The sequence below is a fragment of the Aricia agestis genome, chromosome 15 (assembly GCF_905147365.1).
Source record: "Aricia agestis chromosome 15, ilAriAges1.1, whole genome shotgun sequence".
In the NCBI taxonomy this organism is placed as follows: Eukaryota; Metazoa; Arthropoda; class Insecta; order Lepidoptera; family Lycaenidae; genus Aricia; species Aricia agestis.
The window spans coordinates 3,358,537-3,374,818 of NC_056420.1; the positions used below are offsets into that span (position 1 = coordinate 3,358,537).

At 35.2% G+C, this 16,282-nt stretch overlaps 1 protein-coding gene across 1 annotated transcript; it reads right to left on the minus strand.

Moving 5' to 3' along the window:
- Positions 1-12,704: 12,704 nt before the first annotated feature.
- Positions 12,705-14,912, minus strand: LOC121734050 (cytochrome P450 6B5-like). The gene is made up of 2 exons (XM_042124454.1): positions 13,537-14,912; positions 12,705-13,064 (listed from the first exon to the last, which is right to left on the minus strand). Exons 1-2 carry the CDS (start codon positions 14,891-14,893, stop codon positions 12,892-12,894), a joined length of 1,530 nt encoding a protein of 509 aa, XP_041980388.1. The 5' UTR covers positions 14,894-14,912; the 3' UTR covers positions 12,705-12,891.
- Positions 14,913-16,282: the final 1,370 nt, after the last annotated feature.

The following is a 16,282-nucleotide window of genomic DNA, read 5'->3' on the forward strand; positions in this document are numbered from 1 at the left end:
TGACATTTTCTTTAAGTAACCTTTCCGCAACTTCAGGTGAGGAATTTAAGTCTTTTGTAGTTGAGATCGAAATGTCAGCAAAAAACTTCTCAAAAACTGTCGCAACCTCAAGGTCAGAGTTGACCTTTTTATCATCAATATAAAGTTCAAGTTTAGAGTTACGACAGTTGACTCTTCCAGTCTCATCTGCAATAACTTTCCAGGTGGTTTTCACTTTATTTTTAGAGTTCTTTATTTTTTCTTTTATATGGAGGGCCTTCGCAGCTTGACAGACTTTTCTAAAAATTTTTGAATATTTCTTCACGTATATTTTAAAGGATTCACTAGTATTCATTGTTTTTTCATCATATAACTCATACAGTCTTTGCCTACTTACAATAATACCTGGAGTTGCCCAATTTCTGAAATTATTATTTTTATTATTTAAACTGACCGTTTTAGAAGTAAACACAGACTTGAATTCATTTCTCACTACTTTAAACAATGTATTAAAATCTTCATCTGGTTTATTTGACATATCTAAGCGCTGAAGACTTGAAACAAGTTTACTTCTAAATTTCTCAATACGTTTTGTATTTACAGGAATAAACTCAATCTTTTCTTCAGTATTACTATCACATTTAATGTTAAAAGAAGCTAACTGTCCACGATGATCAGAACTCAGAGCATTAATTATTTCTTTTTTACAGGGAGTAACATTTGTGTAAATATTGTCAATGCAAGTGGCAGTTGTTTCGCAAACTCTAGTTGGTTCATTAAATAAATTAATTAGGTTAAACGATTTTAATAAGGATGTGAATCTAATTGTGGTGCAATTTAAGTCTAACAAATTAATATTGAAATCACCACATACAATAATCCTTTTTTTAGATGCACATACTTTATTTAAAACTTGTTCCATTATTTCTTCAAAAGAGTCGTATAGACCTGATGGAGGCCTGTATACGCTTACAATAATAAGGTGGCTCAGCTCAATACAGGCTACTTCGATTATTCGTTCAGAAGAGAATTTCACAATATCTTTTCGTTCTTTAAACTTTAGCTTTTTATGAATTAAAATTAGAGAGCCACCTCTAATGGCATTTTCTCTGCTGAACGAACTTGCTAACTGGTGATTACAAAAGTTAAATATTAATTCGCAATTTCTAAGCCAGTGCTCTGTAATACACATAATATCTAAGTTATATTCATTTAAAAACAGTTCGATATCTAATTCTTTTCCTATCATCCCTTGCAAGTTCTGGTGTACAAACTTAATATTAAAATTACAGTTACTTCTTTTATTTTTGGTAGTTTCCCGGTGGTGGGCACGTATATTATTTATATTTCTTAATACATTGCTAGAGTGAGCCTCTGTTGTCTTAGTAACTAATTTAAATCATTTGGAACATATTCCAAACTGTTATCTATACAGTTGTTTAAAAAAGTTGAATGCTCAATAAAAGCACTGGATGGTTTAGCCAATTTGTTGGCTTGTCTTAGAACTAAAAAATGAAATAGCCATCTGGCTATATGTCTGGTATAAGAATGTGATAAGTAAAACTTATCATATGTTAGATTATTAAACCTAAAATTTAAAATATTATTAATATCAACCACATCTATTTGTGGGATATTGTTACTTAAAAGTATACAATTTTGGTTGGTGGCACTACAAAGTAGGCTGTTCAGCTTATATCTTATATGATTTTCTTTAATCTCGTGTGGCAGTTTTTTACTCGTCTCTTTAATATAAGGAAAGGTAAACAAAATAATCTATACATATAATAAAATCGTAGAGGTAAAATTTTTGTACATTGAAAATAAACTTAAAAAAACAAGTCAGGGGCATGTTGGAAGAGTAATAGAACACATTTTAACTGTTTTTGAAATTTTTGTTTCTCTGTCTGTTTGTCTGTTTGTCTGTTTGTCTGTTTGTACAGGCTAATCTCTGAATCCACTGGACCGATTTCAATTAAATTTGACATGATGATACCTTATATCCCTGGTCAACATCTAAGATACTTTTTTTAACTGACTTTCAAAAAAGGAGGAGTTAATGTTTACTTTGCTGTTTGTGGTCAGATTTTCAAAATTCTTTTTTTGTTGTATAGATTGCCCGAATTTGATACCATATTTACAATAAAATTGGCCAAGTGCGAGTCGGACTCGCGCACGAAGGGTTCCGTACCGTTATAGATAAAAAATAGGTCAAAAGTTGTGTTTTTGTATGGGAGCCCTCCTTAAATTTTAATTATATTGTAATTTTATTATTAATTATTAAAGTACACATATAATTAAGGATTCTGTGAAAATTTCAACTGCCTGCCTGTTTTTATTATTGATATCGAGCAAAAAAGGCCAAAAAAATCATGTTTGTTGTATGGGAGCCCTCCTTAAATATTGATTTTATTTTGTTTTCAGTATTTGTTGTTATAGTGGCAACAGATATACATAATGTGTAAACATTTCTGTACTCTAGCTATAAAGGTTCTTGAGGTATAGCCTGGAGAAGACAGACGGACAGACAACGAAGTCTTAGTAATAGGGTCCCATTTTTACCATTTGGGTACGTAACCCTAAAAACGGTGACTTGATAAGTAATGGAATTGAAGGAACTCCTCGAAATTTACAGCGACAACCATAGTGATAACCAATTCTAGCAAAGGTCGATCTTTAAATCTTTTCCTAATATTCGTAAACCCTGGATGGATATAATTGACCACTGTGTAATGTGTATGGTCTCAATTCATTACCGGCCATGGAAATTTTAAAGTCAAACTTTACGGATCTAAGTTAGTCGGTCATCGGTCGAGCACATAGGTATAAATGGTAGAATATGTACGACCGAAGGCTACTGCCTGTGTTTGAATAAACCTCTCATCATGTTCTCTGGGAGAGTTTTTTCTGCTAAGACGAAAGAACTACAATGCTAGACAACCTACAGTGTAAATCTGATGTCGCATACTATGGTGATATCGTGGACAGCGCTATAGGAACTTAATCCGTGCCTTCAAGCGTTTTTGTCACAATCATTATTAGCAACCTTTGGCAACAGTCTAACACAACAAATTCCAATTTGTTTCCCTTCGAAGAAAGGATTTATCAAAACGATAAGTATCTGAGGTTCAAGTTTCCTGGGAATTTGATGTAAATTAAAAATTTCGTGTGTAACGTACATCCAAATGAAATAGTCGTAGATGGGTGTAAGGATTTTTCAAAACGATAAGTATCTGAGGTTCAAGTGTCCCGGGAATTTGATGTAAATTAAAAATTTCGTGTGTAACAAACATCCAAATGAAATAGTCGTAGATGGGTGTAAGGATTTTTCAAAACGATAAGTATCTGAGGTTCAAGTGTCCCGGGAATTTGATGTAAATTAAAAATTTCGTGTGTAACATACATCCAAATGAAATAGTCGTAGATGGGTGTAAGGATTTTTCAAAACGATAAGTATCTGAGGTTCAAGTGTCCCGGGAATTTGATGTAAATTAAAAATTTCGTGTGTTACATACATCCAAATGAAATAGTCGTAGATGGGTGTAAGGATTTTTCAAAACGATAAGTATCTGAGGTTCAAGTGTCCCGGGAATTTGATGTAAATTAAAAATTTCGTGTGTAACGTATATCCAAATGAAATAGTCGTAGATGGGTGTAAGGATTTTTCAAAACGATAAGTATCTGAGGTTCAAGTGTCCCGGGAATTTGATGTAAATTAAAAATTTCGTGTGTAACATACATCCAAATGAAATAGTCGTAGATGGGTGTTAATTTTTCTAAATCTCGATTTTAATAACATACACTCACGCGGACGAAGTTGCGGGCAACAGCTAGTTTTTCTAATATTTTCTTTATTACTTAAAGTGTCTATATAATCCAACATTTGTTTTTTGTTTAACTTTCCTCTTCTCCCGATTAATATAATTAAAATTGAGTTGGGACAAAAAGTAGAATTAATTGCCCGGCTAATTATTTGTTCATATGATGCTCCGGGCAAGCAGGTACAACTTATTTTTTGTCCCAAACACAATTTATTCAAGTGTACACCTACCCCTTGGCCTATTTCATCACAATAAATACTGATGGAACCGGCCTCAGGGGCATATGCCTGAGCTTTATAATAATATTTTGAGGAGTCAGTAGAAGCCTTCACCGCTGAACCGATAACTGAACTATTACTATAATTCTGTGAATGACCTAATTTTGTCTGGCAATTACAATTGTTATACAAGGAGTTAACACGTTCCTCATTGTATCTTCCTATTTCTATGAGGTCATCCATAGCTGATATATATGCAGAAATTTCTTTTTGTGCTATTTCATATTTATTTTGGATATGTGTTAAGGTAGAGTGCAAATCTGAAATTTCTGATTGAAGACCACTTACATCCGCCTCATAACTAAGCCTAGTCTGTTCTAACTCTTTACAGCAGCTTAACAATTGATTTTTAATAGTTTTTTTATTCTTTGATAAATTGTTAAGATGCTTTACAATTTTTTTATTTTTTTGCATTAATTGCTCCGTTTTCCTAATACATTTTTTAACTTTGATATATTTTTTAAGTTTCTTTTTACTATACATAAAATGTTGATTATTTATTGTGTCATCCCCGGTGAGATCTATAGTAGTAATGTTATTTTTTGACAAGACCATTCCATTACCTAAAAGTTCATTATACAAACTTTGCGTTTCTTCAGATTTTTTTGAGTTTAATTGATTCTCAAGGGACCTTATATAATCCTGTGCATCCTGCAGCTTCTTTTTAATATTATGTGTGTCCTCTAAACATTGTTCGTACTCTAATCTGCAATTATCAAAACTGTCCACGACACTTTGTAGTTCTGAGTTACGGTCACAGATAAGTTCATATTGTTGATTCAGTTTACTAAGCTCCACTTTTAAATTTGCGTTTTTTTCCAAAATTATGAGCATTTCTTTCTCACTCTCATCACGTTCAAATAGTAGTTGTTGACATTGGTCCTTAGAGTCCTTTAGCTCCTGAAGAGCAACTCGGAGCTGTTCTTCTGTCCGACGGGCTACATTTGAACGTGTCATCATTTTGCAGATTAATTTATTCCTGATATCTGAAACTGAATACAGAAATTATTTTATGGGGTGAAGTTGTAAAGCAAATGCTCACCTGCTGCCAAGTATTACTTGTCAGCCCCAAACTTTGTTTCAGTTGTACAGTAAGTACACAGGAAAATGTTGAAATTAATGAAGCAAAATGAAGAGATGAAAATGAAGTTAAGAAATAAAAAAAATAAAAAAGGAACAAGAAAGATAGTATAGACAGATTAAAGTAGTGAATGTAATCTGTGTATACTGTACTTTAATATAGGTAATGTCAAATACTCAAATAACATTAATTGTATTATGAAAATTTGAGAGTGACAAGCTATGTTAGTCTGAATAGTAGACTAGAATAATATTATTTATACTTAATATATTGTTTTATTGTGATAATGTTATAGAGTTATAGTATAATGTATGTTTTTTATCATCTACTTTGCTTTAACAACAGTTAAGCCTAGAGATGAACTGAACTGAGTAGAACCTATGAGAATGCTAATTTGTATAGGTTACTGAATGTATGTAGGTACCTGGTACATAATATTTTACATAAAATTTATAGTAAGTAGTTAAAGACAGTTAAGTTATGTTAAAAACTACAATATTTTGAGTTTATGAGTCGGCTAGTGTATGTTCATCATCTTTTAAGCTTCCACAAGTGTTAAGCTAAGAGAGAACTAACAAAGCCAAAGTGTCATTCCTTGTAACTATTTCAGGGTAAGTTTTGTATAGTGTAAGGCACTTAATACTATATTATATTGAGCAGTAGGTGAAGTGGTATGTATATGAAGCACTATACTCCCCGGGTTATTCGCAGAATATCAGGAACAAAATTCATCCACTTTGATTTCGCAAAGTTCGTTAGGTGCCGGCAGCTGTCACTTTACAACTTGCTGGAAGTCCACAATAAAGTTCACTAGCCAATGAATTATTTATTTTTCTTGAAGATTACACACATAGGACTAGTTTTATAAACTTTGTTAACTTATAATACTATTTAAAATAATAAAATACAATTTTCTAATCGGGAGATAAAAACTAATGTATTGTCACAAATGTTGCCACACGAGAAAAAATAATTTTTCACAGTACGTCCACTGTATCGGCAGTGTATGGATTACCGACTAGCCTAGTAGGTAAATGAATGCTTAAAAGGGGGGTGTGGATGGAAAAGTCGGTAATCCGTACGCTGCCGATACAGTGGACGTACTGTGAAAAAATTATCCGTTAGATGCGAGACGTCCGTTGCGTACGATACCGATCTGTGGACGCTTACCTTTACGTGGTACGTCACAACTGCAAGCGTGATAAACTGTCGACGGTTGCCGTCGACTGCCGCCAACACGTGCCGTCGACTGCCGCCGACGCGTGCCGACTGCCGCTGACACGTGCCGTTTGTCTGTAAGTGCTCTTAGCGATAAGAAGTAAAATATAAATTATTAAACTTTATTACATTATTAAACTGAGTAATTAAACATAAGGTATGGTGCAGACCGGCCACGGTCCAGTATCCCCCCCTTCTACCAGCGGTTGCTTCTGGAAATGTGAAAAAATTCACGGGAGGAGGAAACGTGCTGAATTTAAAAGGAAAACCATCACAACTCAGAAGATTATAAAAGCTATTGAGTAATAGTCGATCAACTAAAAAAGGTTCGTTTTAATTCTTTTGAACGTAACTGAGATGATGTTGTTAGTAGTGTAAAACACGACGTTATAAGTGCATATTTATTAACTATACAAACATTATCAAAAACTAGGGATACTACGGAACCCTATATTGCGCGTGGCCCGACACGCACTTGGCCGGTTTTATATGTAGGAAACCGGAGCGGCACAGGTCAGGCGCCCCGCGTCGCACGTCATGGCGTCATGGCTCTAATGTGCCAAGAATTAATAAAGATAACAAGGTAACAAGTAAGTACAACATAAATTAAAACGATGTATGGTTTTATATTTCGTAGAGCAACAAAGAGATGACCAATTATTTTATTTGACATTTTTTTTAAAATAGTGTACAACTATTTATTTTAGTTTTTACATACCTATAATAATTTTAATATTTCATTATTACAAGGCAACATGGGCGTACCCAGGTTCTGGGTAGCTAGGTGTTTATAAAGAATAAAAAATTAATAATTTTTAGTTGGAAAAATATTGTATTGATTTTTATAGATAAAAGTACTAGATAATATACTAAGTAGGGACGTCAACATGATCCAGGGGGGGCTGCTGCCCCCCCCCTTGCCCCCTCGGTACGCCCATGCAAGACAAGTAAAAACTGTCTAAGTACTAAACGCACGGCGATCACAGTTGTGGTGTCTGCACCGATCCTAATTTATGAATTCTAATCAGTTAGTAAAAAACCGGTCTAATCTTGAAGTAAGGTCAGGTGGGGTAAGAGAAACATACTTTACTGGTTTTTGAACATTTTGGCCTTCAGCTGTCAAAACTATACATTTATTTCGATATTAATTGAAACAAATCTTCGCTTTTGAAATATACTTACATGTTTTTTGACACAGAACTAGATTGTACGTATAATTACGGCACAATTTAGCAACAAAGCTAGGTCATAAAAAAGTTCCTCTTTCCCGAGATTTGGGGTAAGAGAAACGCTCGATATTTTAAGTAATTACTCATGTTTTTAAGTGTTTATATAGCATGTATTAATCATTTTCTTTGAGTTCAGGGAATGAAACCTTCCCTAGTTTAAAAAAAGGCCTTATTTAGGCTGAAAGCATACAAAAACGAAATTTGGGGTAACAGGAACATATAGGTAAGGTCAGAGGTGCTAAACTTTTTCTGGTATTAAATGAATATACTCTCTATCTACTATTTCATACATTTTGGTCACAGCTGATCGATACTTTTGTATGGAACAGCTGACTTTTTATTTCGGGTACGAAAGTTGGTCCCATAAAAAAGGTTGTTCATACAAATAGGTAGGTTCATCTTACAAACCAGTACTTAAAAGTCAGCTGGTATTTTAGCGGATTTTAAAAATGTTTGTTACCCCTTGAAACCAGGAAAGAGGAACATATTATGTTTCTCTTAACCTGGTATAGTCGTTCCTCTTTCCCAGCTTGCCATTTTAAAGTTTATGTTTTTATTGACCTCGAAAAAGCACTAAAAACAGACACTACAAACAATGCAATACGTAGAAAATAAAGATTAAACGTAATACTTTCCTTAGCAATCAACCGCAGAACTGATGTTTTTAATATTTTAATAACAAACAAGGAACACCTGTCTGACTTGGCTTTTTAAGTTTAAAAACGGATTTTTTTTTCTCTCTCTTTTACTCGCTTAGTTGCCGTGTTGTAGCTTCATCTATTCAAGAATATATGAATTACGCCTAATACTGTTTTATTGACGTAGTCACTATGTAGCTCGGCGTTATAGTTTTCTTGTTATTAGTTACAGTCTCTCTTCCCCCCGCGTCCCTCTTACCCCACCTGACCTTACCTACGATTTTAAATAAATAAAGAATTATTTATATTTAAAATAGAAGTTAATTTAATAGAAATACTGCTTAGAAAAAAAATGCAAGTAAGTATCATAAATACTTATATTTGTAGGTACTACTTGAAAAACAGTTTAATTAAGCTGTTTTGACACTGATACCGATATAGCTGAAAAGCGACTGCTATTATTATTTAAAGCACTTGAGTTTAACGATTTTGTTTTATCGTTTTTTGGCCGTTTTTCGGGAATCGTGGCGTCAGTGTACAAATAGCCTTGATATCAAGCAGAAAACGCTAAATAATAATTTGTTTTGTATTCATAGAGCAGTTTTACTCTAAAATAACTTTAATTATATTGAGATAAAAATACATTAGCTTATTGTCTGATGACATTTACATGAGAATTGAGATATAATATCTTGGTTAGTATACAGGGTGTAACAAAAATAGGTGATACCTAATACTTTAGATAATACTTTTTTTACTTTTGTATGGCGAAACTCGTGACGCTCGAGCCCTTGCCCATACAAAAGTGAAAAAAATGTTTCTTTCAGAGCTGCTACTTTCACAGTGAACCCTCTACAAGGAACACGTACACGTACTTAAGTATTATCACTTATTTTTGTTACACACTGTATAATGTCAGAAAACTCCAACTAGATGACGCCCGCAACTCCGTTGCGCCAAAACTCGTTTACCGCGCGGGAACCATTTTTCCGTGACAAAAAATATCATAATTCATAATATGTCCTTTCAAGGGACTCAAAGCATCTCCATACCAAATTTAAAGTTAAGCGGTTTGGGCGTGAAGAGGTAGGACAGACATACCTAACCTCATCTATTTTCTTAAAAACTAAATATTTTTCAATTTATCATCAGCTCGGTGAAGGTCAATCTAAGTTTGAATTTTAAACCATTAAGAGGCCGGGTGCCATCGAAATTCTCCAACCTAGGTAATTACTATTTTAAGCTGAAAAATAACTCAAACATATTGTTAATATTTTCGTATGAGTAAATGATTTTGGTATAACGTATGTATGAGAATTTCGATGGCACCCGGCCCCTTAAGTATTCCGCATGTCGTTTTTATTTACTTAAGCTTAAGGCGACGCCTTGATAATTTGGCTGTAGCGATATCGATTTTTCTCAGCAATGACTAAAGCTAAGAAATTAAAGTTCATTGTCAGTATTCATCATGCCTTTGTCTTTAAATTACCCATAGCATAACACGATTGGTCAACTTTTATAGCCCAAATAATCAATCAAAAAGACCTCTGTAAAAAAAGGGATTCTAATTTTGCCAACAGAGGAGAGTGATTTAAGCTTCCAAAATTTGTACATAGATTGGTTCAAGCATACACTTTAATTTGCCCATAGCTTATATGAAATATATTTATGATTTTAAATTACGCGACCAAAACAATTTAATCGCTTACGTTACGCCCTTTCCATTTCTTGCTGTTCCATTTCTTGTTTTCTATGAAAGGCCGGGCCGGCCGCTCATAGAAAACAAGCAATCTAAAACATAGTCAACACGGTTTTTTACTTTAACGTCACCTTAAGCTAAAAACAATCATATTATTTTAGTGTACTCGTGTGATATCATACAAATGATAACAAAACAGAGAAGTTGATTCATTGGCTGATGGCGGACCTACGTAAATTGACGCATCTTGTCAAACTTGTACTATTATCTCACTTCGAATCACAAACTATAATAGTACATTGAATTGACATAATTCGACCAAATGAAGTTGGTCTGTCAACTGCCTATGAATCAATTTTTTCGATGGTACAAGCTAGCATTTAATGCAATAATAGCGCCTTGCTAATAAAATTATTTACACAACAAATTTTCGTTTTGCTGCCTGCTGTTTTGGTGTAACAAAAATAAGCTATAATACTTTAGGGTGTGTACGTATTCCTTGTAGAGAGTTCACTGTGAAAGTAGCAGCGCTGAAAGACCAAAATTTTTTCACTTTTGTTTGGGAAACTCGTGATGCTCGGGCCCTTGCCCATACAAAAGTGAAAAAAAAATGTCTTACAGAGCTGCTACTTTCACAGTGAACTCTCTACATGGAACACGTACACACCCTAAAGAATTTTCACTTATTTTTGTTACACAGTGTAAAAATATGTTATTAGCAAGGTATAGAAATACCATTGATCCCTTAAGCACAAAAAATACGCCATTTACTTCATTCAGCCACACGCTAACCAGTCTAGGAGGTGGCTGTGGGCTGGGTCGTACAAGTTTCCAGCCAGAAATGAAAGAAAACCGTTTTATCACAAAACACCCGATTTTATGCAATTTTGGTGTACTTAAATTATCCTATATGTAGGATAATTTAAGTAAGGTAATAATAATATCATACTGTTATTTTGAATATCGGTAGAGTTTTGGTTTGTTTATAGTTAAGTTAATGTGCTATAACTTTAGTGCGCGTAGTTTTTTTTAAATATTATTTTTCTCGCAAAATCCAATTTTGGTGGGTAAATTTTTGGTGGGTACTCTTGTGTGTAAAACATTATTTTTACAAAATACCATTGATTCTTGAAGCGTAAAAAATACGCCATTCACTTCACTCTGCCACAAGCTAACTCGTCTAGGTGGTGGTTGTTGTACCAGTTTCCCGTAAACACCTAATCCCTAATTTTGGTGGAAACAAAAATTTCCACCAAAATTATACAGTGTGTAACAAAAATAAGTGATAATACTTTAGGGTGTGTACGTGTTCCTTGTAGAGAGTTCACTGTGAAAGTAGCAGCGCTGAAAGACGAATTTTTTTTTCACTTTTGTATGGGAAAGGGCCCTAACGTCACGAGTTTCCCCATACAAAAGTGAAAAAAATTTTTGGTCGTTCAGCGCTGCTACTTTCACAGTGAACTCTCTACAAGGAACACTTATACACCCTAAAGTATTATCACTTATTTTTGTTACACCCTGTATAAAAAATGCAAATTGTTGAAATCCACTCTTTTACAGATTATCCCCCAACATTCAGTATCCTTTAGAGGCAATCAAGTAAGTACTTATATATTATTATCTTAACTTTTAACCAACTCTTGCATGTCTATTAATTCTCTTGAACCTAAGGAGTTAAGTTGAGACAAGTTACAAGTATTATTGGTAAAAAATGTATTGTATCCTAAGGTTAGGTTCAGCCTCAAAATTAGCGGCAGCGGGGCGGGAGATTATGGACCGGCCTCAAAAAGCAGCGTCCATATAAATCTTAGACACTATTGTAACGCGTCACCGCCGCTCCCGCCCCGCTTCCCGCTGCTTTCGAGACTGAAGCCTTAAAGTCTGCTAAGGACACCTAATTTAGGGGGCGGTTGATGAAAATGTTAAAAAACAATAAAAAAAAACAAAATTCTGTCACTTTTGCAATTATTAATCTCATTGCAAATCTGCTATTGAATAATATCACAAATATTTTGGCTCCTGATAAAATTATGATAGCATTAGCACGTTTATGGATATTAATTGTATCTTATGTAAACGAGTCATCAATCAGGATAAGATTTTAAAAGGTGTAAATAGTCCTAACGTTACTTATGTCTTTCATTTGCGACGAAATTAATGCTATCCATAATCCAAGTGTGAGCTAAGAATTAAGATTGATATTAGACACATTTTTTATCGCTTCTTTATAAAATAGCCGATCAAAATATTGTATGGAATTGACATGATATGAGTCGAATGTCGCCTTCAGCTTATGTCAATTCATACATTTTTGATCGGCGATTCTATTATAAGAAATCGTGTTGGCTAAGCCCCCCGATTCCACATGTCCATATTTTAATTAACACAGATAAAAATGATTTTGTACGTTAGAAAAAAAAGTTGTGTTAGTAGCGTTAGGCCTTTTTCAAAATATATATATACTAATACGTTAAAAATATTATAATTTAGAATAATTTACAAATACTACCATTTGAGTGTTATTATTGCAGTTTGTGTCTCATTAAATTATGATTAATATTAATAACTCCGATAAGATAAGTAGGTATTTACATAATATAAAATTAATCAGATAAACTAAATTATTAATAGTTCACTACGCCACTTGGTCGGATTTGACATTGGTCGACCAAAAAGGTAGGAGATGGACATCTGCCAATTCATCATCAATCAAAATTGACAAGTATTTTCTGACGATACATACTATAAAAAAATCCTCAGCCGAACATATTATTATAACCTCCTCCTTTTTGGAAGTCGGTTAAAAATATAGTGGCAGACTCCCGTGCCAATGAGCAAGCACCCTTAAATTTACTTCCAGCAGTCTGTGTACCCAGTGCTTTTTCTCTTTCATACATACGAAGAATTACATTCAATCCAAAATTAACTCAAACTGGCGTCTTAAACCTTTACTGAACCTTCTTACGTGGCACAAACTTGAGTTTAAAGTTCTGAGCGGGTGAAATTATCACTCTTGAGCTGTCAAATGTTAGTTCCTTCTCACTCGGGGCGAGTTCCACTCGAAAACGAGATAACAGCTTCAAGATACAGACTCTGGACTGGACTTTTGCGAATCTCATTCCTGAAAACAAAAAAGTTGCACTGTAAAAGGGGAACATTTTATCTGGTAGAGTTGCAGTAGGTTCTATAGTAGCCGCAACTCTGCCTTAAGCGATGAGTGGAGCACCATGGGGTTTCCCCATGTTAAAAAAAAAGGTTTCCTAAATTTCCTTTGTGCACACGTATTTACGTATTAATGATAACTTCTTGTTAAATAGAATTTACACTACTTCAAATAAACGAAATGTTTTAGATAGATGTAGATTTTTGTCCTTTTTACTGATATTAGAAATGTTTTGGTCTCTATTATATGCCATTTTGCAGTCCCTATGATGTGAAGAACTACTTATATTAATTATTATTGTTTGCTATTTAATAGTATTGCATTAACTTCTATTTATTGTCTATATTTGTTTTCTATTTGCTATTTAGTTATATTTATTGTCTAAAAGTGTTTAAGAATACTTAAGCGGTGGTAAGAAATCAGTACTTACCAATACAATTTCTGGGTCCAACGCCGAAAGGTAAATATGCGCATGAATGTCGCGCTGCTGCCACTTTCGGATCAAATCTCTCCGGATCGAATTCCTCTGGTTTCGGATATAGAGTTTCATCATGATGAATACCCATCGCTGATACGTATACAGTCTGACCTTCCTTTATAATAACATCGGTATTAGGTATCGTATAGTCGTGCTGTGTCACCTTGCGTTGAAGCGGATCTACCAGAGGATACATCCTTAAAGTTTCATCGAAAACTTTATCCATATACGGCAATTGAGTGAGAGTATCGTATGTGACCAGATTGTCTGATTTCGCGAGCACTTCATCTATCTCCTGACATAGCTTGTCTTGTATGTGTGGATGTTTCGCCAGCTCGTACAACATGAATGTCATGGTCGTAGCGCTCGTTTCGTATCCGGCTGCGTAGAACACAAACGCTTGGGCAGCTATTACGTCATTTGTGATCTCGAGAGACAAATCTTTACTATTTTCGTTCTTTTTAGGTCCCGTCACGTCACCTTCATTTTTCAATTGCAAAATCAAATCCATAAAATCGTTCCTTTTAGTCGGCATTCCATTTCGCTCGGTGACGACTTTCGTCACTAATTCTTCGAAGAAGTTTGTAAGGAATTTCGGGAATAGCGACCAATTCAAAACCTTCAAGACACCAGGGAACATCATGTCGAATTCTTGAAGAAAATACCTGTGGAATATCATCTGGTCTATTTTGTCCAAGGTGGCTAAAATCGCATCACTTCTGTCCGTGGTGTCGATATCTAATCCGAATGCGCAAGCAGATATGGTGGTGACAGTGTATAATTGAATGAGCTTATGCACTGACTGCTCGGGTTGCTTAGTGGTGATGGCTTCGACGTAATCCAAAAATTTGTCTCCACGTTCGGTAATCAGATACAACATGTTCTTTAGCTTGCCAGTTGTAAACAATGGTGTAAAGCGATTCCTCAGGACGCGCCATGTCTCTCCATCGGCATGGAATAGATTTGCCCCCAAGCCTTCCTTGCTGAACTCCACTCCGCGGTCTTCGAACATATCGAAGTCCTTGATCATCACGTGCTTTATGAGGTCCAAGTCTCGGATGAGCACACTCGGTGTGGTCATCGTGTAGATGCCCACAAACGGCTCCTTTGGATAATCATCGTAAATCCTCTTGAAAGCGAGAGACAGGGGCTCTTTTCTCAAAGTGGAATCTTTTAGGTTACCGAAGAATACGGTCGGTTTCGGTCCCTTCACATTTCTGTTCTTCCAGTAATTGAAATGTCTCGTGAAAAAGTAATGTAAGCCCACGAGTAGAGCGAACAATCCAGCTAGTATCTCAAGCCCGAACATTATCGTTCAAATTATGCGGTGCTAAGTGATGGGCGAATTCTAATATCGTCGACTTAAATAGTGGTTGCGTTTTTTGATAACAAGATGTACAGTCGACATCGGTTATCTTATATATTTAAACGAGCAATTCTTGTATACATATAATAAAACTGTAGAAATGAAAATTCTGTACATTAAAGATATCCAAAAAATAATAAGCGAGGGCTGTTACTACATCGCTATAGAAGCCAAAGCTGTGGTTAGTTTTTTGTCTGTCTGTCTGTCTGTCTGTATGTTTGTTCCAGCATCACACGAAAACTACTGTTCCGATTTGAATGCGGTTTTCGCAGATATATTTGTCTTCTCCCAACTTAACATCTGTTGTATAAATTTTTTCCCCCACCCCTTTAAGGGGGCCGAAGAGGGGGTCAGATATTGTATCAAACTTTTTTTTTACCTGAAAACTACTGATCCGATTTGAATATGGTTTTCGTAGATATATTTGTCTTCTTCCAACTTCATATCTGGTGTATAGAATTCTCCCCCCCCCCCCCCACCCCTCAAACGGACCAAAGAGGGGGCAGATTTTGTATCAAACTTTTTTCTTGAATAAACTTACATCATATTATAAACTGTATTTTACAATTTAATATCTGGTGTATAAAATTTTTCCCCTCACCCCTCTAAGGGGACAAAAGAGGGGGCAAGATTTTGTATAAAACTTTTTTCTTTAACACGAGAACTACTGTTCCGATTTGAATACGGTTTTTGCAGATATATATGCCTTATTCAAACTTAGCATCTGTGCCGCCCCAATCTCACCCCCCCCCCCCCCCCCCTCCCCACCTGGTAATGTTGCCAAGCAAAAACATGTTGCGTCGTTAGTGTTGAGTTTTTATTTAATTCTCCTTTAGGATCAAACAAAGTTATTTATTAAAAGTGAAATTAATCTAACCAAAACTAAACATACAGATTTTGAGTGTCGTTTGATTAACATGCGGGAGGCTTTGCCCCCGGCCGGTACTTGGGGGGGCTGGCCCCCCCCAAACCCTCCCCCCTCCTGGTAATGTTGCTAAGCAAAATGGTGTTGCATCGTTAGTGTTGAGTTTTACTCCTTTAGAATCAAAGTAAGTTATTTATTAAAAGTGAAATTAATCTAACCAAAACTAAACATGCAGATTTTGCGTGTCGTTTGATTAACATGCGGGAGGCTTTGCCCCCGGCCGGTACTTGGGGGGGCTGCACCACCCCCCCAAACCCCCCCCCCCCCCTTTCCTGGTAATGTTGCTAAGCAAAATGGTGTTGCGTCGTTAGTGTTGAGTTTTACTCCTCCTTCTTTAGAATCAAAGTAAGTTATTTATTAAAAGTGAAATTAATCTAACCAAAACTAAACATGCAGATTTTGCGTGT